The 17,892-nt window shown below is 37.4% G+C and overlaps 1 protein-coding gene and 1 long non-coding RNA gene across 3 annotated transcripts in view; one reads left to right on the top strand and one right to left on the bottom strand.

The window, feature by feature from the left end:
• LOC126390785 (uncharacterized) overlaps window positions 1-1,364 on the top strand; it is an 80,137-nt gene extending 78,773 nt beyond the window's left edge. Inside the window, exon 4 of the long non-coding RNA XR_007569992.1 lies at window positions 931-1,364. This is a non-coding gene — a long non-coding RNA (uncharacterized LOC126390785). The remainder of the gene's footprint in view (window positions 1-930) is intronic.
• sorcs3a (sortilin related VPS10 domain containing receptor 3a) overlaps window positions 1-17,892 on the bottom strand; it is a 315,141-nt gene that overhangs the window by 39,617 nt on the left and 257,632 nt on the right. For both annotated transcript variants that reach the window (XM_050045235.1, XM_050045234.1), the window contains exons 17-18: window positions 16,114-16,227; window positions 13,635-13,806 (exon numbers count right to left, since the gene is read on the bottom strand). In XM_050045235.1, coding sequence (XP_049901192.1) covers window positions 13,635-13,806; window positions 16,114-16,227 — 286 coding nt within the window. The remainder of the gene's footprint in view (window positions 1-13,634; window positions 13,807-16,113; window positions 16,228-17,892) is intronic.

The following is a 17,892-nucleotide window of genomic DNA, read 5'->3' as shown; positions in this document are numbered from 1 at the left end:
TTAAACGACATGCTATACTATGACATTTTTTATCATTTTTGGAACGACATACTGTACTATGACATTTTTATCATTCTTAAAAAGACATGCTATACTATGACATTTTTATGATTTTTTTAAACGACATGCTATACTATGACATTTTTATTATTCTTAAAACGACATGCTATACTATGACATTTTTATGATTTTTTTAAACGACATGCTATACTATGACATTTTTATCATTCTTAAAACGACATGCTATACTATGACATTTTTATTATTCTTAAAAAGACATGCTATACTATGACATTTTTATCATTCTTAAAATGACATGCTATACTATGACATTTTTATCATTTTTGGAACGACATTATACTATGACATTTTTATCATTCTTAAAACGACATGCTATACTATGACATTTTTATGATTTTTTGGACGACATACTATACTATGACATTTTTATCATTCTTAAAACGACATGCTATACTATGATATTTTTATGATTTTTGAAACGACATACTATACTATGACATTTTTATCATTTTTGGAACGACATACTACGACATTTTTATCATTCTTAAAACGACATGCTATACTATGACATGTTTATGATTTTTGAAACGACATGCTATACTATGACATTTTTATCATTTTTGGAACGACATATAAAAACAACATACTATACTATGACATTTTTATGACTTTTGAAACGACATTCTATACTACGACATTTTTATGATATTTGAAACAATATACTATACTATGACATTTTTATGATTCTTAAAACGACATACTATACTGTGACATTTTTATCATTTTTAAAACGACATACTGTACTATGACATTTTTATCATTGTTACGACTGTTGTCATGATTTATGTAAGTTTTTGTTTCCGTGCATGTTTTCTCTCTCTGTGTGTTCTGTTTTGTGTATGTAAATAGGTGTGTGCCACAGCCCGGCGATGATTGGCGGATCACAAAGGTCCTCGTTCGTAATTGGCTGCAGCCGAGGGTGTTCGGCTTTTAAAGGGCCAAGATGGCGATTGCCGGCGAGCGAGTAGGCATACCTCACCTTCCTCCTCTCCCAACCGGCCACACGTTGTAGTATTGTAGTATTGTCGGATTGTTTTGAACCATCATTTTGTGTAGATTGTTGAATAGTAAGGGTGGACTGCCAGTTTTGTTACTCACCCTTTTTCTCCTGTTTATTTAGTTAGGGAGATAAGCTTTTTGTCATTTGTTTCTTATTATTTGGTCAGGTGATTTACTTACTCCCTTGACAGGATTGTTTTGTTTGTTATTTTGGCCTTGGGTCCACCCTGACGTTATTATTTCACTCACTTCTGTTATTCAATTATTGTAATAAATCCACATTATTTGATCATACCATATGTTTGTGTCATTGTGGCTACTTGGGACTTGGGAAAGATGGGGCTTTTCATGTTGTGTCTTAGACACCCCGAGACTGAACATAACAATCATCTTTGAAACGACATACTGCACTGTGATATTTTTACCATTTTTAAAACGACATACTATACTGTGACATTTTTATTCAATTTCAGTTCAATTTTATTTATAAAGCCCAATATCACAAATCACAATTTGCCTCACGGGGTTTTTCAGCATACGACATCCCTCTGTCCTTAGGACCCTCACAACGGATAAGGAAAAACTCCCCTTTGAGACGACATACTATACTATGACATTTTTATCGTTTTTGGAACGACATGCTATACTATGACATTTTTATCGTTTTTGAAACGACATGCTATACTATGACATTTTTATCGTTTTTGGAACAACATGCTATACTATGACATTTTTATCGTTTTTGAAACGACATACTATACTATGACATTTTGATGAATTTTGGGGCGACATAATACACTATCACATTTTTATCATTTTTGAAACGACATACTATACTATGATATTTTTATGATTTTTGAAACGACATGCTATACTATGACATTTTTATGTCATTTTTGAAACGACATGCTATTCTATGACATTTTTATGATTTATGGGATGACATGTTATACTATGACATTTCTATGATTTTTGAAATGACATGCTATACTATGACATTTTGATGAATTTTGGGGTGACATAATATACTATGACATTTGTATGATTTTTGGGACGACATGCTATACTATAACATTTTTATCATTCTTAAAACGACATGCTATACTATGACATTTGTATGATTTTTGAAACGACATGCTATACTATGACATTTTCATGAATTTTGGGGCGACATAATATACTATGAAATTTTTATCATTCTTAAAACGACATGCTATACTATGACATTTTAATCTTTTTTGGAACGACATACTATACTATGATATTTTTATGATTTTTGGAACGACATGCTATACTATGACATTTTGATGAATTTTGGGGCGACATAATATACTATGACATTTTTATCATTTTTGAAACGACATGCTATACTATGATATTTTCATGATTTTTGAAACGACATACAATACTATGACATTTTTATCATTTTTGGAACGACATGCTATACTATGATATTTTTATGATTTTCGAAATGACATGCTATACTATGACATTTTGATGAATTTTGGGGCGACATAATATACTATGACATTTTTATCATTCTTAAAACGACATGCTATACTATGACATTTTAATCTTTTTTGGAACAACATGCTATTCTATGACATTTTGATGAATTTTGGGGCGACATAATATACTATGACATTTTTATCATTCTTAAAACGACATGCTATACTATGACATTTTTTTTTCATTTTTGAAACGACATGCTATACTATGACATTTTAATATTTTTTGGAACGACATACTATACTATGATATTTTTATGATTTTTGAAACGACATGCTATACTATGACATTTTGATGAATTTTGGGGTGACATAATATACTATGACGTTTTTATCATTTTTGAAACGACATACTATACCATGACATTTTTATCATTCTTAAAACGACATGCTATACTATGACATTTTTATCTTTTTTGGAACGACATGCTATACTATGACATTTTGATGAATTTTGGAACAACATACTATACTATGACATTTTTATGATTTTTGAAACGACATGCTATACTATGACATTTTTTTTTCATTTTTGAAACGACATGCTATTCTATGACATTTTTATGATTTATGGGATGACATGTTATACTATNTTTTTATGATTTTTGAAACGACATGCTATACTATGACATTTTTTTTCCATTTTTGAAACGACATGCTATTCTATGACATTTTTATGATTTATGGGATGACATGTTATACTATGACATTTCTATGATTTTTGAAATGACATGCTATACTATGACATTTTGATGAATTTTGGGGTGACATAATATACTATGACATTTGTATGATTTTTGGGACGACATGCTATACTATGACATTTTTATCATTCTTAAAACGACATGCTATACTTTGACATTTTTATGATTTTTGAAACGACATGCTATACTATGACATTTGTATGATTTTTGGGACGACATGCTATACTATGACATTTTTATCATTTTTGGAACGACATACTATACTATGACATTTTTATCATTCTTAAAACGACATGCTATAGTATGACATTTTAATCTTTTTTGGAACGACATACTATACTATGACATTTTGATGATTTTTGAAACAACATGCTATACTATGATATTTGTATGATTTTTGAAACGACATGCTATACTATGACATTTTTAGCATTTTTGAAACGACATACTATCAATCAATCAATCAATCAATCAATCAATCAATCAATCAATCAATCAATCAATCAATCAATTTTATTTATAAACCCCAATATCACAAATCACAATTTGCCTCACAGGGCTTTACAGCATACGACATCCCTCTGTCCTTAGGACCCTCACAGCGGATAACGAAAAACTCCCCCAAAAAACCCTTTAACGGGGGGAAAAAAACGGTAGAAACCTCAGGAAGAGCAACTGAGGAGGGATCCCTCTTCCAGGACGGACAGATGTGCAATAGATATTGTGCAGAATAGACCAACATGATAAATTAACAGTAATCCGTATGACACAATGAGACAGAGAGAGAGACAGAGACAGATGCAGGACAGACGGTAATGACAGTAGCTTACAACAACATTAATGAAAGTAATAATATTATAATTATAATTCTGGCTATTGTGGTACAATATGTTGAAAGTATATATTAATATCTGATAGTATTCATGTGTGACAATAATCATATGTGTATAATAACAGTAGAAGTATGACTAATGACTAATGATAACAACAGCAGCAGGAGGCATCTGGCAGGACCATGGCAGCAGCACAACCACACACATCACACTATCCAGGCGGCAGCAGCACAACCACACACATCACACTATCCAGGCACCACTGCGATATGAGTTAACCTGCGAGACAGTGGAGCACAAATGCTCCGGAGAAGAAGCCGAGTTAGTGACAGTACGGGCGAGTTAGCAAGATGCAGTAACAGGACATGAGAGAGAGAGAGAGAGAGAGAGAGAGAGAGAGAGAGAGAGAGAAGGAGAGTAGGTGCCCGGTGTATTATAGGAGGTCCCCCGGCAGAGTATGCCTAAGTCAGCCTAACTAGGGGCTGGTACAAGGCAAGCCTGAGCCAGCCCTAACTATAAGCTTTATCAAAGAGGAAAGTCTTAAGTCTAGTCTTAAATGTGTAGACGGTGTCTGCCTCCCAGACCGCAACAGGAAGATGATTCCACAGGAGAGGAGCCTGATAACTGAAGGCTCTGGCTCTCGGGTCAGGATAGGCCTAATTTTTGCAATATTACGCAAATGAAAAAATGCAGTCCGTTAGGTTTGTTTTAAATGAGAATTAAAAGACAAATCTTGATCAAATGTTACTCTGAGGTTTCTTACGGTAGTGCTAGAGGCCAGAGCAATGCCATCTAGAGAAACTATGTCATCAGATAAAGAGTCTCTGAGTTGTTTGGGGCCAAGAACAATAACTTCAGTTTTGTCTGAATTTAACATCAGGAAATTGGTGCTCATCCAGGTTTTTATGTCTTTAAGGCAGTTATGGAGTTTAGTTAATTGGTTGGTTTCTTCTGGCTTCATCGATGAATACAACTGTGTATCATCTGCATAAGAATGGAAATTTACAGAGTGATTTCTAATGATGTTACCTAAAGGAAGCATATACAGAGTAAATAGGATTGGTCCGAGCACAGAACCTTGCGGAACTCCAAAACAAACTTTAGTACGTAAGGATGATTAATCATGAACATGAACAAACTGAAAATGATCAGATCAATAAGATTAAAACCAGCTTAGTGCAGAACCTTTTAGGCCAATTAAGTGTTCCAGTCTCTGTAGCAGAATTTGATGGTCAATAGTGTCAAACGCCGCACAAAGATCTAATAAAACAAGTACAGAGACAAGTCCTTTGTCCGAAGCAATCAGAAGATCATTTGTAATTTTAACTAGTGCTGTCTCAGTGCTATGATGCACTCTAAATCCTGACTGAAATTCCTCAAATAAATTATTATCATGGAGAAAATCACACAGCTGGTCTACGACTACTTTCTCAAGGATCTTTGACATAAAGGGAAGATTAGATATTGGTCTATAGTTGGCTAACACCTCTGGATCCAGGGTGGGCTTTTTAAGGAGAGGTTTAATTACAGCTACCTTAAAAGATTGTGGTACATAGCCTGTTAATAAAGATATATTGATCATATCTAATATATGAGTGTTACCTAAAGGTAAGACTTCCTTAAGTAGCCTGGTTAGGATGGGGGTCTAAGAGACATGTTGATGATTTAGATGAAGAAATCACTGTGGTCAATTCTTGAGAAATCGGGGAGCAGCAATCTAAATATATATAAGGTCTTACAGCTGTTTTTTTGAAACGACATACTATAAGAAGACATTTTTATGATTTTTGGAACGACATGTTATACTATGACATTTTTATCATTTTTGGAACGACATGCTATACTATGACGTTTTTATCATTTTTGAAATGACATACTATACTATGACATTTTTATCACTTTTTGAAACGACATTCTATACTAAGACATTTTTATCTTTTTTGAAACGACATACTATACTATGACATTTTTAGCATTTTTGGAATGACAAACTATACTATGACATTTTTAGCATTTTTGGAACGACATGCTATACTATGAATTTTTTTATGATTTTTTTGACATAACATACTATACTATGACATTTTTAGCATTTTTGGGACGATATACTGTACCATGACATTTTTAGCATTTTTGGGACGACATAGTGTACTATGACATTTTTAGCATTTTTGAAACGACATACTATTCTATGACGATTTTATCGTTCTTAAAATGACATGCTATACTATGACATTTTTTTTGATTTTTGAAACGACATGCTATACTATGACGATTTTATCATTCTTAAAATGACATGCTATACTATGACATTTTTATGATTTTTTTAAACGACATGCTATACTATGACATTTTTATTATTCTTAAAACGACATGCTATACTATGACATTTTTATCATTTTTAAAAAGACATGCTATACTATGACATTTTTATGATTTTTGAAACGACATACTATACTATGACACTTTTATGAATTTTGGGATGACATACTATACTGTGACATTTTTTATCATCTTTGAGATGACATACTACACTATGACATTTTTATGATTTTTGGGACAGTATACTATACTGTGACATTTTAATCATTTTTAAATTGATTTTGCACATTTTGAATTAAGATATGAGCAAATACTAACTGCACTGCCCTATATGTTTACATAAGAGGCTTCATAAAAAGATACATTTGTATTTATTAATTTACCCATTTATTTATATATTCTAATGTGATTTAACTGCATTTTCTTTTAAATTTACATCCCTCTGGGGAGAAAGTTGTTATCTTTTTTTTCCCTATGAGGCAGGTGTGGGCTTGACTTTTCGTTCTGTCTAAGCAGCCCAGTCGCCAGAAGGAAATATTGGCATTGTATGTTTCTTCCAGTGTGTTATATCTGCAAGTTTCACATATATCATATAAATGTTTCTAAAGTGATGTCGTTTATTTTTTGACTTTGTCATGGAGGGGGCGTGGAAATGATGGGTGGCGTGTCACCTAGGTGAGCTGCCTGCAAAGCTGCCGGTTGTGTTTTAGCTAGTCATCGCTTTGTGGCGGCTTTTTAGCCACCAACGATAATCTCTCTTTCGATCAGCACATTGATTCTGTTTACAACAAAGCACACCAGCTTCTGTACTTACTGCGCAAGCTTTGCCTTGTTAACGTTGACTATACCTTAATGAGGATGTTTTACTCATGTTTTATTGAATCTGTTTTAACTTTTACCTTCATTAGCTGGTTTGGACTTCTTAATGTTAAAAACAAAAACAGACTTCTGAGTATTGTTAAAGTGTGTCGTAAGGTGGTGGGTACCACTCTAAATGACCTCCCTCAGCTCTACAAGGCGAGAGTTTTAAGCAAGGCCCGAACAATCCTTGCTGAGCCATCTCACCCTCTGGCTGTGGAATTTAACTTGCTCCCGTCTGGCCGCAGATACAGATTGCCTCAGTGCAGGACAAACAGACTTAAGAAATCTTTTGTTATTGCTAACATCAACGTCCTCAATGAGTGACCAGTGTTTTGTCTATTATTGTGTCTATTATCTATTATTTCCTATCTGCAGTTCTTGTTTTTTTCTGTCTATTGTATTTTAGATGTGATTGCTGCTGGCTGTACCACAATTTGCCCCTCGGGGATAATAAAGCTGACCTGGACCTTGACCTTGAAACTTTAATGTTTTATGGCGACCCTCTTTTTTTTTTTTTTTTCTGAGACATAGCTGCATTTCCATCCATCAGGATTGTGCCACAAAAACCAGATATTCTAAGACAAAACATGATATGAAGTGTAACCAAGTGATTTTTGCGTCTAAACTGAACCACGTTACCCACAGCACGATACATTTACATAATAACATGCAAATGTAATGTATTTGCTAAAAAGTACAGTGCCAACATGTTTTTTTTTTATGGGGAGTGAGTTGGTCTTTGAATGCAGCATTTGATATACAGTTCTTCCAAAATGACAGATAATTCTTAGATGGGGTATAAAAGATATATATTTTTTAAATCATCAAACAAGGAAAATGCAAAATACATTAATTGCACCCGATGTTCTGTAGCTCAAAGCTCATTTCCAGCAGTTCTTTGTGAGGTCTTATGTGAATGTAAATGTGTTTATAGGTTATTATGTTGCTTTCAAGTGGCCAAAAAATCAACTAGCTTTAAATGTACAGTTTGACACATTCTTGATTTCTATGAAATATTAACTGGGCTGTCTCTATTTTATACCTTACTAAAATGAGTACATCGATGGAAAAACTCTTTTAACTGAAAGGTAGTTCACCACCTGTGTCTCATGGGAAATAAGAGTATAAAGGTGTTTACTTTTCATGTTTCTCCTGTCGACTAATCTTTAATAGCCAAACAAGTCAGGACAAGTCTAATGCTATGACAAGACAGAGTCTGAAAATGAGCACTGCAGTTAATATTTTAGGTGGGAATCCTCAGCAGTTGCGCCTGTCATGTTCGATCACAATGCTCGTCGGCATAAGATTCCATCTAGCTTTCCCACCGGGGCAGAAATAAGTTTCACAAAAAGATAACATGAGCAAGAACTGTAGAACATTTCCTCCCAAATGTGACTAGAGTGTGAAACAGAGAAGTGGCTGATAAAAATTCAAACTGACAAAAACAATTGTTAGGCAGATCACAGGGAGCTGATTTTAACCAAGAAGGAACGACTTTGTGTCTTTTGAACTTCTACCCCGTCTTGAACGGGGGATGTAACGTAATGTAGCGATGGCCACACATATGGCATCAGGGGGTGGTACCACAAATCTGAATCGAGCTGAACACTGAGTGACTAAAATACCACAGTACAATAAATCCTTTCATGTTTTTTTTTCCACACCTTAAGGGGACAATTATAAAGCTATTTTACAACCTAAAATAACTGAAGAAAAACCTGAATTTTTCTGTGGGAATAATAATAATGTCTCTCTGATGAAAGAACAAAAATGGAGCACAGTCTCACCAGTGTCCACTCTCCAACTTAAGCACTTTGCTGGCAAAGCTTTGGTTACTTAAGCTGTGCCAGCGAAAGTGAAGCCAAATCTGATTCATGACAACATTGAACAAAGAGGGAAGTCTGGCTTGCTCTGTGTCACCATCTGATTTGATCTGTCGTACTTGTTGATTTAAAAATGAACCAGTCGCAGAAAATGGACTCAAGTGTTTTTGTAAGCCTCTTAGGAGAGTCTTGACCGCAGTGTTTACTGGAGTTAGTCAGGACTTTCTAGGAATGCATTGCTTATGAGACTCTGAGCCCATACCAATACTCAGAAATACTCAAAATAAGAATTTAGCCAGTAGCCAAAACTGATATTTTTTGTTGCTGTTGATTAGTTTAGTTCATTTTGTTGTTATTCCCCTTTTGTGCAAAAAAAGGGTAACTGTTTTAAAGTGATTCAGTCCCTTATTACCTTTGAATGAGCACAGAGGCAATCATAGACACACAAAAAACATCTTTAAAACGACTTTAGGATGTTCTACTAAATATATCATAATTCTCTCTCTAATATCTGTTTTATATTGCTGTGAAAACATCAACAAATTTCTCCCTCAAACAACTGTATTAACTCAAGTTTCTCACCACAAGTACATTTTACAAGATCACATCATGAGAATGCTTTAATTCATCTTTGCCCAAATAATCATTTGTACTGAATAGAGCTTGAATGTAAATCAATGCAACCTCTTTCAGCAGTTAAGGCCTTTGCATACCGAGTTTGTTTTTTCATCCGAAAATGCCGCACATCTAAAAGTAAGTAAGACCTTCCGTTGTGCCTATCACGAGTCAGAAACTTTAGTCCGTTATAAAAAATTTGCAACAGGTTATTTTCTGCTTTTCCCACATCCGTCAGAGCCTTTAGAGATGTTTGACCAAGAATCAGTGACGAAAAAAAGTGGCGACGGGACACGGCCGCAACAAGAGAGAGGAACGGGGCATACAGAATCATTTCATAACTCAGATAGCAATATTCAGGTGGATGAAGATGAAGAGGAGAAGGATGTGGACCGCACACAAATTGTGGAGACAGAGAGGGAGCACAGCTCAGATGACGGATTAAAAAACGCATTTGAAATACACAGACTCAGTATGCAAAGGCCTTTAGTTGGAGCTTGGAGCTAACGCTAACTAGCTTTCCTGCTTCCCATTTCAACACGGATTTGTTGTTCACACTGTAGCATTATCAGGGAAACAACAGGGTGCATCCACCGATGTGTCGCTAGGGAGTTTATTACATCCTTTCGTCCCGAAGGCGTCCCTGCGAAGATCTACATTTGTCGAAAACACATTTAATATTGTCCCCGGGGTGACGGAATTCCATTAGTCATAGTGCCCTGCTTTTTTAGCCTGTGGAAAATTAATGTGACACAACCAAAAACATCAGCCACCGACATCGGCGAATGCCATCTTATTTGCTGATAGGCTGATGGCAGTCAACACGGCGAATATCAGCCGATACTGATGTACCAATGAATCGTGCATCCCTACAATATACTGTTCTTTACAGTCAGTTTGATGTCATGCAATTATGTGTATTTTGGGCAAAAGATGAGCTAATGCACTTCAGGCATGCCATTTAAACAATGCTATGTTCATATATAAATTCTCTTTTCACCAACACACTCACATACACCACATGCTTTAAACACAAAACCATTATAACTGGCAGAGAGAAAATGAAGTGAATTTGCAAGTGCCTCAAATTCCCTGTGTCTCCACCCCCTTTGATGCCAAACATGGAACGGCAGTTAAATTCTTCATGAATTGTTTGATGTCATTTAGGCACAGCCAATCACTCCTCTGCCAACCGCTTAGTGAGAAGTCAGTCGCTTTTACAAAGCCCATCCGTAGCTGTAATTATTGTGTTACATAACAGGTTTCCAAACCAATACAAAACCAGGTTCTGACCAGTAAATGTACCATGTAGTGGAGCTGATCATATCATATCTTAAACAGGTGTCCACTTTTTTTTTTTTTTTTTTCTTTGTAGATTTCCTACTTATTTTTAAATGTGGATGTGCACCACAGAGTCTTCTACCCATTAAATATTTAAGGGCATTTGCTTTCCCTGAGAAATACATCCAATGCAGCCTTCATGAATATAAATTAAACTTTGAATTCATCTTGAGAATTTTCTCAAATACGGCTGATGCCACAAGGATTCTTTACCCCACCCCTCTCTTCTTTTATCACATCGTTTTGCAACCCACCACCCTCCGTCTAACCCTACCCTTAAAGACAATCCCCATCTTAATTAAAGAAACAGGCCTCGATTCCTCAACTCATCACAGTAATATGACAACTGGGCCTGGACAAGACCCCGGGGGACATGCACTTACCTTGAGCTGTTCCAGTGGCAGAAAAACGCTTCTGTTGCTAATGCTCCAAAAGCCTGCAGTTAATATCAATGGACCATATTCTTCCTGGGAAACATGTGAGGCAGTTTCCTAGCGACCAAGAAGCCTGGCAAGCCTGACTCTGAACATAGCACCTCACACTCACTAACAGGGTCTCAGGTGAGGTATTTTACTTTTGCTTCTGGCTCACAACTCTTGCACTGCATGGGAGATTTGAAGCCATTTGACTTTATTAAACTTTAGAGTGTTTAGAACGTGGTTGCTTTCCTAAAAATCCCCAGGCAGTACTCAAACTTTGGCATTCTTGCTTCAGGGTTCTGTAAACTATGTCTTCAATTTTTAAAAGCCAAAAAAATACACCTTAAAAATCAGTTTCATGCAGCCCCTTTGGTCTCATTTCTTGTTGTAGAGTCACAAACACAATGACTTTTGCTTTATGTGTCCTTAAACTTATAATAAATATTCTTGACACTAAATGAAAACACATATTTGGTAATGTGTGTCAAAAAAACTGATAAAAATTTCAATGTTGTCTTTGTTGGGCTCCAGGACATTTTGAGACATTAAAGTTTTTATATCTATGTTACATCCAGCCAGTGATTTAAAAGAGTTTAAGTGTCCAGGAAACAAGGATCTGTACGACTGTGTGTCATCAGTGTATAATGTATGCAGTGTTTCTGGATAAGAGGCAACATGTACAAAGTGGACAGAGGACCCAGTATCGAGCCCTGTGGGATGCCACATATGATGTTTCCTTTACTAGCCAGAAAAAATTCTCAAGACAGAAAATGTTCTGTTAGAGTGAATATGAATATTTTTGTATTTCCCCTTTCAGCCTTGTGTACTAGAAAGCACTTTTGTATACAACTCATTTGAAACAGCAATCATGTATAAGGGAAATGTAAGGCAAAGACATTAATGTTTTCTATTAACATAATGAGGAAATGTTACTAATTAGAAGGTCTGTCGTGTGTAGGACTTAGTGCCATCTAGTGGCTGAGGTTGCAAACTGCAACCAGTTGAAACCTCTCTCATGTGCCAAGCATGTAGGAAAACTTTGGTGGCGAACACGAAAATGCGAAAACGTGAATGGCCCTGTGTAGTGCAAGTGTTTGGTTTGTCTTTTTTAGGCAACTGTAGAAATATGGCAATGAAACATGGTGGATTCTGTGGAAGATGACCTGCTCTGTATGTGGATATCAACAATTCATCCTAAGGTGATGAAAACACCATGATTCCTGCCCCTTCGAACAAATGCACAAATTTAAAAAGAAAAGGTTTGAAGCTGCACTTCTAAATATCTTTATCAATGCTAAAAATGACTATGTATACTCTAATGTGATTAGTGGTCAATCATAGTAATGAACCCTGATGATCGCCTCATCTTCACAGAGCATTTAAAGTCTTGCAGTTGAATCTTTCAGCTTATTGTTTTAGTTAAACAGCACTCAATATGACTGCTTTGGTTCAGACTCACTGCTACCTCAACCTCTTTTCCAGGTGCGTCAGGCAGCAGGTATTAGCAAAAGAGCAAGAAAAAACAAATATCATTTTAGTGTCTTTCAGCTTTTAGCTTTTCCAGAGGCAGAGGGAAGCTATTTCACAAAAAATAGCTCTTTATAAAGTCAAGTGTGTAGGATTTAGGGACATCTATTGGCAGAAATTGTATAAAATATTCCAAACTCTCTTCCTCAGAGTTCACCATGTTGTTCTACAGTAGCACCGTCAAACCAACAGACTAACGTCGTGTTTCGACGTCAGTCACCATAGTTCTTCTACATGTCTTGCCACAAGATTCAGTTCTGCAACCTAACTAGATGCCACTGGATCTAACACGACATCCCCCAGCAAGGCAAGGCAAGTTGATTTGTACAGCGCCTTTTTAACAACAAGGCAATTCAGAGTTGGTGGAGACCAAAACAGAGCTAAAAAGACCGTGAATACTGGACTTAGACTGCCAGAAACATGACTCTATATTTATGCTAATTTTGTATTTTGTCTGCTGGATGTAAACTTACAAAACTGTCGCCAACAAGAATAAATCTAAATCTAAATCATGCAGCTTTACCGAAAAATCAACTGAATAAATCAGTGCCTCAGTGCCTGAGGGTGTTCAACTAGATTAGTATGGGTGTTGTGTTCTCACCTCATCTAGATGCACCAGGAAGGTGACGTTGCTGCCCAGGTTGGCGGTGAGTTTTCCGTTTTTCGTTGTCAGCAATAGTCCTTTAGGAGGTCTGTTGGGGCACTGCTGCTTTCTGGCCGTGTACATTTCTTTAACTCCTTTAGTGCAGTTGTTCAGCACCACTTTACGGTACCTTGGGAAAGATCCAAAAGAAATGTTTTTCTTTAACTGTATTGTACTCTGCCCCTTTTACCAGTTTAATCTACTCAAGTCTACGCAGTCCTTCAGTTTTTGAACTAATCCCCTTGATGCTACATGTGCTTGTGGTTTAGAAACAATGTTGTTGAACTCTGCAGAGTGGTGTGTCAGTACAGCTGTTGTGCCTTCCAACTGCAAAAACAGACCAGATGACAAGTGACAACACAAGCTGTGTGTCAGAGGCTGAAACACCTTACAAAGCTTAATCACAGCGTTGGTGAATAAAAACACTCCCACTGCGATTAAGCTTTGCAAGGTGTCTGTCCCCTGGGGAGCCTCAAAACTAACACAGAAGACATATCCTGCTGGCACAAGAGAGAACATCAAGTGAAAGTAAATTATTACGCCACAGATACAAACAATATGAGTGTTTGGTATAAGAACGTGTTATCACAAGTGACTAAACTGACATGGTGAAGTGCAGTGGTAGTAATTTTAGCTTTGGGGAAGTGCAGTAAATCTGGATACTAAAATAAGTTGAGCAAACAATGTTCCCCATGCCAGAATCATCATGGCCGCCTGACCCCTTCACCACATCTAAGTAAGTTTATGCCAGTGGTGGAAGCAGTACTCACATACTTTAATTAAAGTAAGGCTATGTACATTTTTTGAGAAGAAACAACACAATCATATTGTTATAAATAACAACTGATATTTGTGAGCTTAAAACAACCTTGCTTAACTGAATACACTCAAAACTGTTGCAAGGCAGATTTACTGTGAAATGACCCTGTTACCACTTGTGTGTGGCCGGCTATTTCTAACACTACTAAACTCAAACTCTTTCCTCAACAAATGGGCTTTTGCAGGATTATAATAATGATTTATCAGAGTTTTGTATGCCCGCATTGTTAGCCAGCATGTTAAAGGAATACTTCACCACCCAAATGATCATTTGTGTATAAATTACTTCCCCCCCATGTTAAGTTAAATTTGGGAAGAAAACTTGAGCCTCAAATACAGACAATGTTTAACGAATTGAAGTTCAGTCAGGACCACTTTAGTCACTTTAGTTCCATTTGCAGTATTATATTTGGTGGTATGGCTCTGTTCTGGGGCCTCTCTGCCTTTCCTAGGCCTACCCAGAAAGCCTCTTTCACGAGCGTACGTGGAAAGCCTAAGGCAGAGAGAGCACACCTCTCTGCCCTTCCATGTGCAAGCAGGAAAGCCTGAGGCAGAGAGAGCAAACCTCCCTGCCCTTCCATGTGCTTACATGGAAAGCCTAAGGCAGAGAGAGCAGCTGCAAAGACCTCCCGGGAACAGAACAGAGCAGCATCAATGACAACCAGAAATGACACTGATAAGTCAGACACAGCATGAAAAGGCGGAGCTGGGGTGGAAGCGGGTTGCAAAGCGGCTTGCAGAGGAAGAAGCGACAGTAGGCAGGCCAGAGCAGTTTAAATACGGCGCCCTGAATGAGATTCACCAGTTGATTGCATAGAAAGGAATCATGTGATCTATCAGCTGACTCCCTTCCATCAGTCAGATGCTCCATTGGTAGATTGGGCAGTTTGAGATCAGCTGATGTAGCTGGGATGTGAGCTGATCTTGATATCGTGTCCTGCCTGAACTAACACAATGCTCACTTCATAGGGGTCTGCATTTAACAGCAGCAAAACTATATTGAAACATCCATTTACAAACTCTCCACAACTTATGCAGTATAAGTCGCATTGAAGTTGGATTTATCCAGTCTTATGCTCAGGACTTCCCAAACACACCCACTGTTGCTAAAATATTATGATCTGAAACCCTTCTGCATAACATTGCAGGCGCTCTACTCACCCATGCCCCAGACTGTTTATGCAGAAGTATTTTAAATAGAAATGTTTAAGCAAAAATGGATGTGTTTGGGAAGCACTGAGAATACAACTAGATAAATGAGACTTGGGCTGTACTGCAGTTTGTAAACACATGTTTTGATATAGTTCTTCTGGTGTCAAACGTGGACCCCTATGACTTCAATTTACCAAGAATTTTCTCTGTTTTGTTCGATGTGCAGTGAAGCACAGCGGTTTTCTTTCCAAATTCAAAGTAGCATGGAGTGAGTAAAATGGTTATTTGGGGATTGAAGTATTCCTTTACACCAGATTATGAACAGCTGCTTCTTGTTCTGTGATCAGTATCTGCTCTAAAACCCTGCCTGAGCATCCAAGAAAGAGCCTCCAAAACAGACGTGTTTGTGCAAAGAAGAAATGCACATAAACATACATCACATTATATTAAATCACATAGTCCTCACCCTGTGCTGTTGAGGTAGTTTTGACCCTGGCTGCAGCTTCTGGAGAGGGTGGAGGGGTTGAACCAGAAGGCAGGCCGGCAGTTCCCATCGCTGCGGCGCTCATATCCATAATCACTGTTGGACAACAAAGCACATCCACACGGCACTTGATCAATATCAGCATGTGAGAAGGGACATATTGTCATACAGTGTGTTCCACATCCCTGTCTTATCTATCTCTTTATAACTGGTGACCTGGGGCCTGTCTGGCACAGAGACGCACCATTATTACATATTGATTAAGGCCACAGTTGACAAATGTGCCACAGCAGTGTGAAGCAGTGTGTATAGGAAACACACTCTGGAGGGGGGATGGTGTTACCATACACAAGGATGACTGACTCTCAGTTGCCTGCTAGCGTTTCCAATCAGAACATGATTTACATCTAACAAAGCAAGGTAAGAAAGTGTCCACTTTAATAATGGTCATGACATTGATTTATCAATTAATCACCAAGCCAGAACAAATAAACAGAAGGAAAAAAAAACAGTGGCTGACTAGTCCAGTTTGAATCTTTGGTAACGACAGTGTGAAGTATTCATTAACAAGCTGTCAAAGCACATTGGTTGCACTGGTGCATATGGCTTGAGAGGTAGAATAGTATGGTGTCTTTGGGGACAAACAGACAAAAGTTTCGCTACAGAGTGAGACTGAATACAACACTGCTAAAGCTATCGTGGTTCAACCTTCACATGATTTCACCACTTCAAACTATGACACTTTAGGAATCTCTCTAGCATCAGTTTTGGATGTCTGGGGACAACATGTCAATTTCTGCCTGTTACATGCATTGTGTCTTTTCAAAACAAACTTCTGTTTTCATTGGAAATGTAGGTTTGTCACCAAGGTTACTTTAGTTTTAGGCAAGAAAAACTCATGGGTCTGGTTGAAATAAGTATGGCTGTTGCATAACTTAAAGTGAGTTTCACATGATGTATGTCACGTGACAGTAACTATGCTGCTGGTACTATTTGGTTTCACATGGGACACGAAGTGCAGCCTCCTTGGTGAAATTCTTCCCACCCTACGCCAACTTTCTAGCTCCTTATACTTTGTCATTGCTGTGGATGGGTTTACAATGGAGTTAATTGAAAGGCTGGTGCCTCTCATACAGAAGCCTTTAGCATCAGAATCTGTAGTCTCTTACACAGATGCCGATGACGTCAGCACACTGGCTGACTCTGTCGTCTGTGGACATTCCCATAGGAAAGTTGTAATAGAACTAGCGCTGGTTCCCAGCGGCAGTGATGTGATTGGATCCAAATCCGTGTACTTCCGTACATCCTCGAATAACGGCTGATTAGCTTTGCCTTACACCGGAATTGCTGTTCCCCGAATTGTTGTCCGTATTACAACAGAAAAAGGAAGTGTTCAGTGCATCGCAAGAAAATGGATATGATTTCATTTGATTCAGCTATATTGCAGAGCTGCAACATCACTGTTACATGTAACACACATGCCGCACCTATGGCAACGCTATTACAAAACGAAAGACGAATGTCCCCAGACTCCCATTCCAAAGTATGGGAGGCTGGTCACGCGAGACTACAGAATCTGCTGCTGATAGCCGCTGACCAAGATGCCATATTTGATGTCCTGAAGGTCTGTATGTTTCATATGAAGCTAGTAGCAGGTGATTAGCTTAGCTGAACAAATAGACTGGTTGCCAGGTGTAGCTGAGTTTTCATTTCCAGTCTTTATTCTAAGCTAAACTAATCAAATCCAGATGAGACTGTCAT

The sequence above is a fragment of the Epinephelus moara genome, chromosome 5, assembly GCF_006386435.1.
Source record: "Epinephelus moara isolate mb chromosome 5, YSFRI_EMoa_1.0, whole genome shotgun sequence".
In the NCBI taxonomy this organism is placed as follows: Eukaryota; Metazoa; Chordata; class Actinopteri; order Perciformes; family Serranidae; genus Epinephelus; species Epinephelus moara.
Note: the sequence above shows the minus strand (reverse complement) of the source record. Positions and strands in the feature narration are given on the sequence as shown.